Source organism: Peromyscus eremicus, chromosome 17, assembly GCF_949786415.1.
Source record: "Peromyscus eremicus chromosome 17, PerEre_H2_v1, whole genome shotgun sequence".
Lineage (NCBI taxonomy): Eukaryota > Metazoa > Chordata > Mammalia > Rodentia > Cricetidae > Peromyscus > Peromyscus eremicus.
Window position 1 is genome coordinate 60,753,133 of NC_081433.1, and position 15,357 is coordinate 60,768,489.

The window sequence follows — 15,357 nt, forward strand, 5'->3', positions numbered from 1 at the left end:
GCTGTCACTCAAGCCCAGCCCGCCCTTTCCGTCCCTAGGGCGGAGCAAAGAATGCTGTTCTCGCTCTTGCCCTGAGCTGGGGTAGCCATGGGCCTGAAGTGCCAGGAAAGGCCGGGCCGCATCCCCGCGTGGGCCACGGTCGCCCCCTGGCGGCCGGGCCGCATCCCCGCGTGGGCCACGGTCGCCCCCTGGCGGCCGGGCAAACAAGTCCGGGCCGCCACCCACAGCTCCTATGTGACGCCGGCGCTGCCATCTTTTCTCCGGGCAGCGACCAGCTTGGTAAGGTCATTTTGTGTATTGTAGCTTTATCTTCCGTCTGTGTTCACCGGTATCTGAAACGAGGCTATAAAATGATATTTTGAGACATTTTTTGCTTAGAAAAAAGAAGAAAATCTGGCAACATTGGGTGAGAACTTTGGGTTAGCGGAAAACTGGCCGGCAGTGCCTCTACCAAGATGGCAGCACCGGAGCACGTCATGAGCGGCGCGCCACCGGCAGGCCAGTGCGCAGGCCCCGTGACGTCACCGACGCGCGACCGGGCCGGTGCCGGGGGAAGAGGTAGGAGCGGCTGCGGCGCGGGCGGAGCCGGGCTGCGGGGCTCGCTGGGCGGGCGCGGCTCGGCCTGGGGGTCCTCCCCGCGGGCAGGCGGGACCGGAGGTGGGGCGCCCGGCGGTGGGCGCTCCCGGCGCAGGCGCGGCAGATCGCGGGCAGCGGAGCCGGTTCCCGGGCCCGGCCCGAGCCGGAGGGCTTCCTGGAGGAGGAGGAGGGGGGGGGAGGCGGCGCTCCCGCGACTTCTGTCCCGCCGCGCGGCCGCAGCCACGGAGAGCCACGTGGGCACTTTTTGAGCGGGGTTATTTGGACCCCCGGGCTCATTTTGTAGCCGAGGCTGCCTCGAGCTCGGTGTCGTCCTCCTGCCTCAGCTTTGCCAAGCGGTGGGGCACCAGGCGTGCGCCGGCGACGCCCGGCCTGGCAGCGTCTCTTCCGCGGTGGTCATTTCCCAGGGAACCGAGGTGGTGCGGGCCCTTTGCGCACGGCCTCCTCGGTGCTCCTCCCCGGTGCTCCCCGGTGCTCCCCACCTGCCGGGACGATGATGACCACACAGTGGTCACTCGGGCAGGAGGGCCGAGTTCCAGGCCAGCCTGGGCAGGACAGCGGGCTCTGGGGGAAACTACCCCCCGCAGATGTCTTAGAAAGAACTCCCCGGTCGTCGCTCTCTGCGCCCAGGCTGCCCTGGCTCTGCACGGGCCGCCACGCCCACCCCGGCCCTGCAGTCCCAGTTTCCGGGTTAGAGAAGGAACGTAAGCCGGGCGCGGTGCGGCTGCCACGGGGAGAAGGTTCAGAGACTCCGTGGAGTTGGGTACCTCAGTTTCCCCAGTGTCCGGGAGACTGGCCTCGCTTCTGAACGTGTTCCTGGGAGCCCCAGAGAGGGGCCAGTGGGATTCAGGATCTGTTTGGGGTCCCGCTGGGGAGTCCCTGCCCCACGGCGGGTGTGTGTCGATTCTGCGGCGTCCCTGATGAGGAAACCGAGGCACGCGGGAGCGCCTTGGCCAACGAGGGGACCCAAGCCGCTCTGGTCCCCACTGTGCTCCGTCCCTGTCTGGTGGACTGTCTGAAGCAGGACAGGTCTTAGGAGCCGGGTCAGGGCCTGCCGCCCCAGCACGAGCTAGCCTCCTGTCGTCCGTCCGTCCGTCTGTCTGTCACACACACACACCCCTGTTGCGGGCCACCCCTGGCGAGTAGGGCAGGGCCCATACTACTGATAGGAATGGAATGGTTTTGGCCACGTAGCCAGCTCTCAGGACCCCTGCCCACATGGGGACCACACCGGCTGTGCCCACAGTGCCTAGCCCAGCCCTCACTCACCCGCAGCAGCTGAACAGGGCTTTGTAAGCCAGATAGGAGTGTGTCCTGAGCCCTGCCACCCTTCTCTTTCCTACTCCTCACTCACCACTGGAGCCTCCGAGGACCCCTGTAAACATACAGCCTCATTCCTGCCACAGGACCTTTGCACGCTCTGAGCTGTCTGCCGGGAATCCTCTGCCGATAGGATACACAGCTATGGATGCACAGGGTTTCCAGTAGGGCCAGAAAGAGGGGACTTCACACACACAGAGGGCTTGAGGGTGGTGATATCCTGGTGGTCCTGGGCCACAGGGTACTCTCATTTTGCTGCTGCACTGAGCTGGAGATGTGGGGGAGGCAGAGAATGTTCCAGAATAGAGCACTAGGCAGTCTGGAGATCTCAGGCCCGGCGTGCCGCTGCAGGCCCTGGGCAGGTGGGCTCTGCGGTGGGTGTATTTCGGCTGTGGCTGCTTTTTGATACGGACTCATTGTGTAGCCAAGATGGCCTGAAATGGGTGATCGTCATGCCACAGCCTCTCGAGTGTTTGGATCACAGGGGTACCCCACCACACCTGATACCCCAGCAGCATAGCCTCCCCCTCACCTGAAGGCCAGACTCCTCAGCTTGTCCCCTTACACTGGGGTGACTGAACCATCCCCACAATTAAGGTTCTGGGGGCTTAGAGTTGAGTCAGTCGCCACACAGTGCCTCCCCGAGGCACCCTGTGTGTCTTTCCATCTGGTGGGATCCAGTGTGAGGTTCTGTAGGGTGTCCCCCATCTGCACAGATTTCTGAGTGAGGGAACTCAAATTTGCAATTTAAAATAGGGTTCCCAGATGGCAGTGGGAGGGGAGTGCAGGGCGCCACTACAGTGTGACTTGTAAAAGCCAAGGATGGACACCGGCGGTGATCAGATACACTCAGTACAGCATATGCTACCGTAGACTGTCACTCCGCACTCCATGCTGATCGACAGCAGCCAGAGCGGCCACGTGGTGTGTAATCTGTTGATGGGAAATGTCTCCATGGACAAAGTCAGAGAGGGGAAAAGGGCTGGGGCAGGGGACAGGAGCGGCTGCTGAGACAGATGGGGTCTTCTGGACGAGGCATTGGTAGTCTTTGTACAACAATGTAATTGTAGTTAAAAAAATATTTCACGCCGGGCAGTAGTGGCGCACGCCTTTAATCCCAGCACTTGGGAGGCAGAGCCAGGTGGATCTCTGTGAATTCGAGGCCAGCCTGGGCTACCAAGTGAGTTCCAGGACAGGCGCAAAGCTAAACAGAGAAACTCAAGGGTAAGAGAAGATTGTGTTGTCCAGTCAACCTAGGCTACATATTGAGACCTTGCCTTTAAAAAATCGCTTTTGTATATGGTGTGTAAGTCACGGGGTGGGTGCCGACCAGCCCCTCTTGCCATGTCCTCCCTGCAGCCTGCTGAGGGATGCCCAAGAAGTTCCAGGGCGAGAACAGCAAGTCGGCCGCTGCCCGAGCTCGGAAGGCTGAAGCCAAGGCGGCAGCTGATGCCAAGAAACAGAAGGAGCTGGAAGATGCTTACTGGAAGGATGAGGACAAACACGTGATGCGGAAGGAGCAACGCAAGGTGGGTGGGGTGGGTCCTGGGACCGGCTCTAGGTAGCCGTGGAGGGATGCGGACCTAGCGGCCAGCCGAAGTGGCCTGCCTTTTTTCCCCGGCCTTGTGACCCGGGTCGGTGGTCGGTCCGAGCAGGGTCTACCTTTGAGCCCCGGGTCCCGCCATCGGCGGCCTGAGGAGTGTTGGGGGCCGTGCTGACAGGTCAGCCCACCAGGTGGCAGCAGAGTCGCAGCCTCTGCTGGGCTGGTGAGATGCCCAGCACCAGCTTCCTTGGCCTTTAGGGTTTGTGGACGGGTCTCCGTGACCCAGGCTGGGCTGGGATGCCTACGCTCGGCCACTCCTGCCTCAGCTCCTCCCGCAGCTCGGGGTACTCCAGGCTCACACCATGATCAGAAGTTCTTTGTGTCTCCTACTCGATACTGATGACTACTTGGTCCTGGGCTCTTGGAACTTTCCGGAAACTGTGCCTTCTTTGGGGGCAGGATCTACTGGCACACGACCCGGCCCAGGCCCTCTGCCCTCGCCACAGAAGAGGTCCCAAGGCCAGGAGTGGGGTCTTCAGAACCTGTGGGGAATCCCTGAGGGCAGAGGAGCCTCAGGATGATGCTGCCTCTGGCTTAGGGAGAAACTGAGGCAGACTCCAGCAGCAACTGCGAACCCAGACAGGCTTCCTTGCCCCGCGTTGGGGCGGAGGCCCACGGAGTGCCCTCGTGAATCATTTTCGCTGCCCAGGCCCATCTGCACAAGGGTGCCCGGGCGGGGGTGGAGAAGGAGGATCAGCACCCATTTGGGTTCCACCCCTGGGCCCCCCGTGGTGACGCTGTTGCTGTCACAGGAGGAGAAGGAGAAGAGACGCCTGGAGCAGCTGGAGCGCAAGAAGGAGACGCAGCGGCTGCTGGAGGAGGAGGACTCTAGGCTCAAGGGCGGCAAGGCCCCTCGCACGGTGCCTGCCAAGGTCACGCGCGCGCAGATCGAGGACTCCCTGCGCCGAGAGCAGCGCGCGGAGCCAGGTAGGCACGGGGCCAGGGCGGTGCGTCGCTAAGGACCTGGCCCACGCCGCATGCTCACATCCCGCCCCTGTGCCCACAGTGGAGAAGGCCAAGAGCCACCTGGAGCTGCCGCTGGAGGAGAACCTGAACCGGCGCGTGCTGGACGAGGGCAGCGTGGAAGCTCGCACCGTGGAGGACGCCATAGCCGTGCTCAGGTGGGCGGGGCCCGCGGGAGGCGGGGCCGGGGCGGGGCCTGGACCCGGGGCGGGGCGGGGCCTGGACCCGGGCTGGGCGCTGACTCCAGGCCCCACAGTGTGGCAGAGGACGCCGACCGGCACCCCGAGCGCCGCATGCGCGCGGCCTTCACCGCATTCGAGGAGGTGCATCTGCCGCGACTGAAGCAGGAGAACCCCAACATGCGGCTGTCGCAGCTGAAGCAGCTGCTGAAGAAGGAGTGGTTGCGCTCCCCCGACAACCCCATGAACCAGCGTGCGCTGCCCTTCAATGCGCCTAAGTGACGGAACCAGGCTCGAGTCCAGCTTGTCCAGGTCCAGCTCGTCCGAGTCCAGGCGTCCCCCTCCAGCCAGGCCTGCCTGGGGACCCAGGGAGTTCCGAGCCTGGGGCACTCCCAGCTGCGCCACCAGTCACCCTCAACAATCCAGAGGGTCCCCGCTCTGAGCAACACCTAGCCCCTGTGCGCCCTGTGGAGCCCGGCTGAGCACCCCGCCCAATAAAGGCTGTGGTGAGGCTGCCCGAGGCCCGTGTCCACTTGTGTGGTGGAGACCTCTGGTGAAGGGAGGGACTGTGTGGTGACCACGTCCGAACCACTGTCCAGACCTGCCGGCCCCGCCTGGACAGCGGGCAAGGTGACTGGGAAGTGGCTGAGGCTTGAGACCACACAGCAGCAGGGGGAGCTGCAGACTACTCCCCAGCCTGAGGTGTGAGGCAGGATTCTCCCAGCTGACAGTCAGGGAGCATGAGGGTGCTGGGCTGGCTGGAGCCGACAGGTGGAGGCCATTGGCCATGAGAGGGAAGAGCATAGGATTCGAACCCAGAACTGCCTTCTCTAGCTACGTCAACCCTGGAGAGCAGAGAGGGAGTCTGGGGGAGACCCACCAGCCTCTGTAGGCAGTGAAAACTGCATGCCAGTATGTGGAAGGCTGCCCTGCACCCTGGCCACATCCCTGTCGGCTGGATAGGAAGTGTGGTGGGGGCGGGGCAGGGCAATCAGCAGCTCTTACTGAAGAAGTGGAGCCTCCGTCCTGCTGGACGCCTGCCCAGTGGTCCCAGGGCATCAAGATGGCCCATCATGAGGAGAAAACGGCACATGGGTGGGGTGGGTGGAGGGACTTATCAGGTCCCACCGTGGTGACACCTCATACACGAAGTTGTCACCTGCCACTTGCTCCCTTCCCACCCCCTATTTTTTTTCTTGGATTCTCCCTACACAGCGACTGTGTCACCCTCAAGACCGGTGATCTATCCGTACCTTGTACCAAGAAAGATGCGGGTCCCTGCAGGTGTCCCCAGCTTCCAAAGGGCCAGGACTGGTTTTGATCAAATGTAAATCTCATGAAGTGGGGCTTTGAAGAGTGTGAAGGAGTTCTGCACCCCTTCAAGAGAGGAGGTCCCACTGACAAAAGCCTAGCTTGCCGTTAAAGGGAGAGTGTTGGTGAATGGACATGGCTGGAAAATGGTCTGGGGTAGTAGGCCATGGGAAACCAGTGTGGCAGGATGGGTCGGGGACATGGCCGAGCGACAGCACTTGGCTGCATGTGTGAGACCCTGGGCTCAGCCCCGGACTGGAAAGTAAAGAAATCCTAAATTAGGCACGGGGGTACACGCCTGCCACCCCAGCACTCGGGGCGCACGCCTACCACCCCAGCACTCGGGGCACACGCCTGCCACCCCAGCACTCGGGGTACACGCCTGCCACCCCAGCGCTCGGGGCCGCACGCCTGCCACCCCAGCACTCGGGGGTACACGCCTGCCACCCCAGCGCTCGGGGCCGCACGCCTGCCACCCCAGCGCTCGGGGAGCGCACGCCCCCACACGCCTGCCACCCCAGCGCTCGGGGCAGTCAGTTCATGGTCGTCTTGGCCCTATGGTGATGAAGTGGCCAGTTTGGGCTGCAGGATTCTAAATGGGTTGTGGGGATAGTGGTTCACCAGGGGCACCCCGGGAACAGGACTGGGGGTCCCTGGCATCTTGGAGAAGCCCTGGGCGAGGCTCGGTGAGGGTTAAGGGAGGGAACAGGAAGGCGCCATGCAGGGGGCGTGGCGGCGACGTAGCAGCCTGGCGTTCACACAGCTGGCCTGCACCCCTGAGCGCCATGCTCTCGGCTCCAGGTGCCTCAGCTACAGAACGGGCCTTGGTAGCTCCCCATAAAATGGTGTTCGCCTCCACCATGGCTGCGACTAAGATCTTAGGCAAGGTTATTCTGGCTGTGCTCTTGGGAGGCTGGAGTAGAAGGATTTCCTGGAGTTCAAGGTCAACCTGGGCTATGGAGACATAAAAAAAAAATATTCAGGAAGTTAGAGTTGGCTCGGTAGGTAAGATTCCACCCGGGTTCGATTCCGGCACCCACATGGCAGCTCACAACTGTAGCGACAGTGCCCGGGGCTCCGGTGACCTTTTCTGAGCTCTGCAAGGGCACCAGATCCACGCGTGGCGCGCACACATGCGTATGCACAGTCACGTGCGTCCAGACAAAACACTGCACACGTCGACGTTGGAAATCAGAGGCAAGGTCTGGTTAACCAAGATTGACCGTAAACTGATCCTCCTCGCTGGGAAGGGCACGCACCCTGCGGAAGGCGTCCCACGGACCCGCGGACTCCCCTGGTGACAGAGGAGGACGCCAGCAGGGGGGGCAGGGGCGTGGGGCCCACTGCAGAGCCAGTTCCCGCAGAGCAGACAACGACCAAAGCCAGTCTGAGGCAGGAGCACTGCTGTAAGTTCAAAGCCAGGCTGAGCCACATACAGAGACACTGTGTCAAAATAAAAAATGACGCAGACAGGAGCGGAAAGACCAGGCGGCAGCCTTTGTTCTGCAGAAAAACTGCATCTCCCGGAATCCCGGCCTGCGCGCATGCGCACTAGCGGCGGGGAAATCCCCGGCTCGGGATGCTGTGAAAGGGGAGTTCCGAGTAGTTACCAAGGAGACCAGCTCGCCCTAGCAACCACGCACCGCGCATGCGCGGAGGGGTCCGTTCTCTCACCTGGGCTTTCCCCCTGTGTGTGTGTGTGGGGGGGGGGGGGATGCCCCGCGCGCATGCGCCAGCCGCTGCACGTCCCCGGGGACTGGGGAATCCTCCACCCCAGCGCCCACGCGGTCCGGGGAAACCGGCTCCAACCAGACTGGAGCTTCCCGCGAGGGCGGCGGGGGCGGGCTGCCAGCGGGGTCTTCCCCACGATCCCGCCCGCGGTCGCCATGGCAACCGCGCGGGGGCTGCGAGTCAGGGCGACGGGGAAGCCGGGCGGGTGTGCGCATGCGCCGCCGAAGCCGGGGTCCCCCTCCGCGCGGATGCGGCGGAGACCACGGGGACAAAGGGACCCGCGGGGCTGTGAGCAGAGCCGGCGTCCCGGGCTCGCCCGCCCCGGGAGCTGCGGAGCGGCCCTGCACGGCTGCACGGCTGCATGGCCCTGCACAGCTGCACGGCTGCACTGCCCTGCACGGCTGCACTGCTGCACGGCCCTGCACGGTCCTGCACGGTCCTGCACGGCCCTGCACGGCCCTGCACGGCTGCACGGCCCTGCACGGTCCTGCACGGCCCTGCACGGCTGCACAGCTGCACGGCTCTGCACCGCTCTGCACGGTCCTGCACGGCTGCACGGCTGCACGGCCCTGTTCAAGGCCAGCGCGGACCCCGTGAGGCCGCGTCTAAAGATGAAAATAGAATGCAGGACGCAGAGCCTGCGACCGTCGTTCGGCTCCTCACCCCTCATCCCTCTGTGCCTTCTCATCCTCCACCATCTCCCCGGACCCCCCATCCCCCTCCACTTCCCCACGTGCCCATCCCCCGGCCGTGAACTCCAGCCGAGTACTAGAACGTGCCGTGCGCACGGAGCTCCGCGCCCCTCCCGGGGTTCCTGGCCTGGGGCTGCGCCTCCGATGTCCGCCAGGACCCGACCTGGCTGCGCCCTTCCCGACGCATCACGCAGATGCATCTGCGCTGGCCGTGCGCCGAGGGGCAGTCTCCTGTCGTGGGCCGCCGCGAGGCTACCTTTAGGGACGAGACTGCCTCGCGCCCTTGTCCTCAGCACAAAGCTTCCTTCCATCCCTCCTTTGTGAACCGGGGCGGCCCCACTGTTACTGAAGTTTCGGGGACGCCCTGCGGAGGGCACGAAGGACCTTCCGGGCCCAGGCGTCTCTGCGCAGCGCCCCTTCCTTGAGGCCAGGTCACCCCAGATGCAGCTCCCGCCCCCCAAGTGGCCTTTGGCTCCTCTTTCTCCTGGGGAGGAGGAAGGATGCACCGGGAACCGAGAGCCTCGGGGACCTGAAGCCCTGGCGAGGTGGCCCGTACGGACGCCGGGAGGGGGCGGTCACCTCGAGGCTGTGAAGAGGGGTGGGAGCAGTTGTCACAGGGCGGAGCTGGCAAAAGGGTCCAAGTGCTGTGGTCTCCAGGCTGGACCGGTTCCGAGGGACGCCGGGGTTAGCCAGGGGTCACCCAGGGGTCTGGGAAAGACAATGGGGCCTGGGAGAACTCAGGCTGGTCTTCTCGCTTGCAGGGGAGGGGGGTGCGGCCCGGGATGTGTCACGAGGCAGATGGTCCGTGAACCGCGGCTCGGGGACTCCGCTCAGGTCGACGTAAGGTTCAGGGTCTCCACAAGGGTGGGAGTCCTTTGTCCCCACCGCTTCCCGACTTTCTGCCTCGGGACGGCGTAGGGAGGGGTCGGGGGCAGCACGCACCCGCGGCCCTCCCAGCCGGGGACCCCGAAGTCCCCTCCTGTCCTCCCCGGCCTTCCCGCCGCCCCGCGGTGGGAGGGGCGCTCACGGCCGCGCGTGTCGCCGGCGCATCCCAGCCCCGCCCGTCCGCGGAATCCCCGGCCACCGCGGAGCGCGGCGCAGCTCACGACATGCTGCGGGGCTGGGGGACCGGCGGCCAGAGGGGACGGCTATTTTTAGAACAAATGGAAGAAAAGGGGAGGAAAAAATACAAACACCAAAATAACAACCACAACGAAAACTGATGGAGGCTCTCAGAGGCCTCGGCGCTCCCAGGAGGAAATACCCCTGCCTCAGCGCGTGGCAGAAGGTGGGTGGGTGCTCCAGGGTGTGGCCTAGAGGGAGGGGCTACGAGGGGGCGGGGGGGACGCCACCGAGAAGACAAAGCGAGGCATAGCTAGCCGCCCACATCTCAATTTAGAGAGCCACCCCAGAGGAGGGCTGGGGAAACTGAGGCTTGGGTCTGGTCGAGATCACCAGAGGGTCTCCGGCCTCTCCCCAGCCCAGGCTCTGCTTGCCCGCGCCTTCAGCACTCCAGACCCCCGGAGGCGCATTGTTCTGTCTGGGTGGTTTGACCTTCACGGTCCCGCCACCCCGGCCTCCGCCGTTAGGGGCGCAGGGGGGACCCCGGCTGCGTGGGCGGCGCCTCCCAGTCAGACACGGGAACGGAGAAGTTTCTCTGCCTGCCTCTCCGGTCACTTAGACCCCCTCCCCTCCTAACCAGGACCTTCCTGCCCGGGCCGCGTCACCAGCTGCGGGAGTCTCCAGGCGTCCCTCCCCTTGACCCTCCCCTGCCCGGGACTCGTCCCCGGCGGCCTCCTGGGCTCGGCTTCCTCCTGAAGCGCAGTCCCCTGGGGGAGGCCACGCTGCCGCGCCTGGCTGGGGTGAGGGCCGGGATTCCCTGTCGTAGCCTCAGTTTCCCCCGTCTGCAAACTGAGCGCTTTAAGCCAGCGGCCACCGAGGTGGCCCCAGCCCTTGGAGTGTCCTGGGTCGCTGTCTTGGGCCTCGGCGAGGAGCGCGCCGGGAGCCGGAGGGGAACCTGACCGTCCCCAGCGGCCGGGGTCCGGGGTCCCCGCTGCGGCGGCGCGCACACCTCGGTTCTCACGCCCTTGCCTGGCCGCCTGTTCACTTGGTTTTGCTCTTGGGCCGGGACGCAGGGGCTCCAGCAGCTGAGGCCGGAGACTGCTGGTGAGTTACAGACCGAAGTGGGGGGAGCGGGATGACAGGGTGATGAGGTGGGGGTGTCTCTTTACCGGGTTTCCCTAAGTCGACCTGCGGGAACCACGGGGTGTCCCTTCGTTTCCCCAGACCACCGGGAGCTGAGACTGCCCCAGAACAAACCCTGAGTCCCCGAGGAAAGGGGCTGAGCTCCAGGGTGAGGCTGGGGACTGCCGGTCACCCAGCGTGGCAGTCCTCGAGACCCCCGTAGCCCCTTCCTCGGGCATGGGCTCCTGCATTTGGTGGGGATTCCCTCGGCTGTGGCGGGTGGGAGCCTCGGAGATGACCCACAGGATTTTCCTCTGACTTTCTCGGAGTCAGCCCCCTGCGGTGGGTAGCTGGGAGGTCCAGAGAGGGTTAGTACTCACCCAAGGTCACCCAGCGGGGGGGGGGGGCAGAGCACTCACGAGCTCCCACAGATGGGGTCCTAGCTGGGTTTTTCCCGTCCTGCTTTATCCTTGAGCGTGGGGTGTGAGGCCCCCCAACCTGGTTCCCAGCAATTAGGGGGATTAAGTTAGGGTCCCCAGGGCTCACGAGAGACCTGGCGACGACGGAGCTTGGAGGCTGCCGGAAACCTTAGCAGAGAAAAGCCCAGGGGCAGGTGTCTAGAGGGGCGGGCAGAGTGACCTTGGCTGCCCTGCCTCTCCAGCCCCAAGGAACTGAAACCAGAGCCCCTACCCCGCGGCCACTGCCCCTTGCCCACAAGAGAGACGTGTCACGTTCAAGTTCACAGCACCGAAGGAGGGGGGACCGGGAGGGGGACCAGGAGGTGGAGGGAAAGGGCCCAAGGCTCGGGGGTGAGGCCTCTGGCATGGGCCTGGGGGAGCTCTGAGGACCCCCAAGGCGTCATGACAAATGAAGCGTTTCATCGTATTTTGGGAGAAAGCCTCACCAACGAAGCCCTGGCTGGCTTTGAACTCAAAGGCTGGCCTTTCTCTGCACCCTGAGTGCTGGGATTAAAAGCGTGGGCCACCTCGTCCAGCTTGGGTTTTTTGTTTTGATTTTGTGTTTGTTTGTTTCTTTGGCTTATTAAATACAGTATCTTACTTGGCCGCTCGGGCTGTTCTGGAACCTGAGATCTTCCCACCTCAATGGGCTCAAGCTGGGGGTCTCCACGCTTAGGAATCAATAGATCTTTAGCTGGATGGTGCACACCTCTAATCTCTGCACTAGGGAGGCAGAGGCAGGTGGATCTCTGTGAGTTCGAGGCCAGCCTGGTCTACAGAGTGAGATCCAGGACAGCCAGGGCTACACAGAGAAACCGCATTCCCCATGTGCCCTGGTGGCCTTCTGTGTCAGAGGTGTCCACAAGTGCACAGCCAGGGTTACACAGAGAAACCCTGTCTCGAAAAACAAAACAAAAGAGGAGTGCTGTGCTCCTGTCCCATCTGGTACCCATGTCTGATCCTTACAGGTGCAGAGAAGGAAAGCCACAGACGGAGCTGTTCCACTGCTGAGGGGCAACTTGGAGGGACTGAAGAACACGGGCCTCAGGTGAGTGGCTTCCAGAGCCCCTTGACCCCCAGGGTGAATTTCCTGGCCCTGGTCACCGTTGGGGGTAGGAAAGCTGGTAACTGCCAGGTCTATGGCTGGGGCCTTTCATTCCCGTGCTTGGGAGGCAGAGTCAGGAGGATTTTAGGTGGGAGACCAGCCTGGGCTACGGATTGATACTTTGTCTCAAAGAACAGTAACAGAAAAGAAAGGCAGACGGGAGGCAGCTAAATGGTGTGAGAGAGAGCGTAGGACCCGGGTGTGGATCTGCCGCACACACCGGAAGGGCAGGGTGTGACCAGGAGGATGGCGGGGCTCGCTGGCTACCAGCCCAGCTCCAGGCTCGGTGAGAGACCCTGCCTCAAGGGATCGACAGACACCTGACACTCTGGCCTACTCAGAGACACCCCACACACAGACAGAGAGAGACACAAACACACACAGAGACACACCCCCACACACACAAAATAATAAACAACGCCAGCAGGCCGGGCCCTGGAAGTCCCAGCACTGGCAGTTGGATACAGAAGGCACCGAAGTCTGAGGCTAGCCTTGTCTCTAGTGAGTTTGAGACCAGGGTGACATGAACCTTGTCCCTATAAACACACACACACACACACACACACACCAAAACTTAAATTCAATTAAAACATTTGAAAGAATTAATTTTGATTCTTTTAAAGCATGTGTCTGTGTGAGCATCCGCGTGTCTGTGTGGTGCAGGTGGCATTATGGGAGGTAGCCTCTCCATGTGGGTGCTGGGAACCCCACATGGAGCAGCTGGTGCTCTTGCTGAGCCGTCTTGTAGTCCTTAATTAAAAAAACAAAAACAAAAACAAAAAACCACTTTAGGCTCGGTGGCGCACGCCTTTAATCCCAGGCTCAGGAGGCAGAGGCAGGCAGGTCTCTGAGTTCGAGGTCAGCCTGGTCTACAGAGTGAGTTCCAGGACAGCCAGGGCTACGCAGAGAAACCCTGTATTGAAAATCAACAACAACAAAACTTTAAGAGTTTATTTCTTTTCATGAGCATTTTGTGCATGTATATCTGTGCATCACATGCAATGCCGCCCTCGGAGGCCAAGAGGGTGTTGGGTCCCCTGGAATTGGAGTTGCAGCTGCTAGTGAGGTGGCCTGTGGGCATCAGCCCTCTCAATTAGATATTTTAAAAGGTCTGGGGCTGCTGCTCACTTGGCAGGGCTCTTGCCTGGTCGACACCAAACCCTGGCTTCCATTTCCAGACTGGGAAAACTAGTCACGTGGGAGACGGAACCAGGAAGATCTGAGGTTGAAGGTTATCCTTGGCTACATAGTGAAGTTGAGGCCAGCCTGGACCATATAAGACCCTGTCTTGAAACATGAAAGCAAGGGCCGGGCAGTGGTGGCTCACACCTTTGATCCCAGCACTCGGGAGGCAGAGGCAGGTGGATCTCTGAGAGTTCGAGGCCAGCCTGAGCTACAGAGTGAGTTCCAGGACAGCCAGGGCTACATGGTGAGATCCTGTCTCAAAAAAAACAAAAACAAACAAACAAAAAAACCAATCAAGCCGGGTGGTGGTGGCGCACATCTTTAATCCCCGCACTCAGGAGGCAGAGCCAGGTGGATCTCTGTGAGTTCGAGGCCAGCCTGGTCTACAGAGTGAGTTCCAGGAAAGGCGCAAAGCTACACAGAGAAACCCTGTCTCGGAAAACCAAAAAAAAAAAAACCAAAAAAAAAAACAAAAAAACAAAAAACCAATCAAACAAAAAAGAAAACAAAGGAAAAACAAAATAAAAAATTTAAAGACCTACAAAAACAATGGCGAAGCTCCTGCGGTTAGGGAAAGGCCTGGAGCAGTGAAGGCTCCGGAGGACACCGGCAAGCGCGGGGACGCCCTCTCTGCGGTGGGTAGCGCTCTGTCCTCTCCGCAGCCGTGGAAACCGGTTCAGAGAGGTGGGTGGCCTGCTCAGTGGCACACGGCCTGCCGCCCCTCAGCCTCCACTCCTGACTGACGTCTAAGGTCGGCCCTGAGCTGGCGTAGCGCACTGTCAGCCAGTCAGCAGACATGGCCGCTATGTGAGGTCCACGGCGGCACTGTGTGCACGGTACAGACGGAGACCTCACCTTAAAAACAGCAGTGTCGGTTCTGAGGAAGGTCGCACCGGAGTTTGGGGGCAGAAATGCGGGTTTGCACAGGGTTTGAAACTCGCTGGGCGTGTGAGTGACCCGGTGTCCACAGAGCTGTGGGAAGCCGTGGGTGGCCCGGCTCTGAGTGTGGGGACAGAGGGAGGCCCTGCTGCATGCAGGGCGAGGGGGCCTGTGCCTGATGGCGATGCTTTGCTCGCTGCTGGGGGGTGGGGGCACCTTCCTGGAGCGCCCGGGAGTGAGGCCCCAGGGCTCCCTGTCACTGGCCTCCTGTCCCTGCCCAGGGCTGGTTGGGGGTCTGCGTTGTCCCCGAGGGTACAAGCTCTGTGTGCAGGAGGGCCAAGGACGCTGATGGGTAATTCCAGACCTCTGAGCCCCAGAGAGCCAGAATCAGCTCCCCAGGTGTGTGCCTCCCACTCCTGTGATGTGCTTCTCCCCTGTGATGTGCTTCTTCCTCCTGTGATGTGCTTCTCCCCTGTGATGTACTTCTTCCTCCTGTGATGTGCTTCTCCCCCCTGTGATGTGCTTCTCCCCTGTGATGTGCTTCTCCCCTGTGATGTGCTTCTCCCCTGTGATGTGCTTCTCCCTCCTGTGATGTGCTTCTCCCTCCTGTGATGTGCTTCTCCCTCCTATGATGTGCTTCTCCCCTGTGATGTGCTTCTCCCCCCTGTGATGTGCTTCTCCCCCCTGTGATGTGCTTCTCCCCTGTAATGTGCTTCTCCCCCGTGATGTACTTCTCCCTCCTGTGATGTGCTTCTCCCCTGTGATGTGCTTCTCCCCTGTGATGTGCTTCTCTCCTGTGATGTGCTTCTCCCTCCTGTGATGTGCTTCTCCCCTGTGATGTGCTTCTCCCCTGTGATGTGCTTCTCCCCTGTGATGTGCTTCTCCCCTGTGATGTGCTTCTCCCCTCCTGCTCCAAGGCAGTCGTGACCCGTTCCCTCTCGCTCTTCTGTGTTTTGAGCCCGGGCTGTGGCCAGGCTGGCCTGTACTTCCGACCCTGCGGTCTGGGGGACAGGTGTGGCCCCGAGACCAGCTGACTTCAGAGCCCGAGTGTGGTGGCAGGAGGAGTGACCAGGTTCCGCAGTGTCCCTCGGTCCCCCCAGGGCTGCCCAGCCCCGGGAGGGCCTGCTGCGCGGCGGTCTCCGGAGGACAGTTC

At 62.1% G+C, this 15,357-nt stretch overlaps 1 protein-coding gene across 1 annotated transcript; it reads left to right on the plus strand.

The window, feature by feature from the left end:
* The first annotated feature begins 455 nt into the window (after positions 1-455).
* Ccdc124 (coiled-coil domain containing 124) lies at positions 456-5,179 on the plus strand. The gene is made up of 5 exons (XM_059244396.1): positions 456-558; positions 3,274-3,443; positions 4,270-4,444; positions 4,524-4,638; positions 4,737-5,179. The coding sequence occupies exons 2-5, from the start codon at positions 3,285-3,287 to the stop codon at positions 4,939-4,941; spliced, it is 654 nt and encodes a 217-aa protein (XP_059100379.1). The 5' UTR covers positions 456-558; positions 3,274-3,284; the 3' UTR covers positions 4,942-5,179.
* Positions 5,180-15,357: the final 10,178 nt, after the last annotated feature.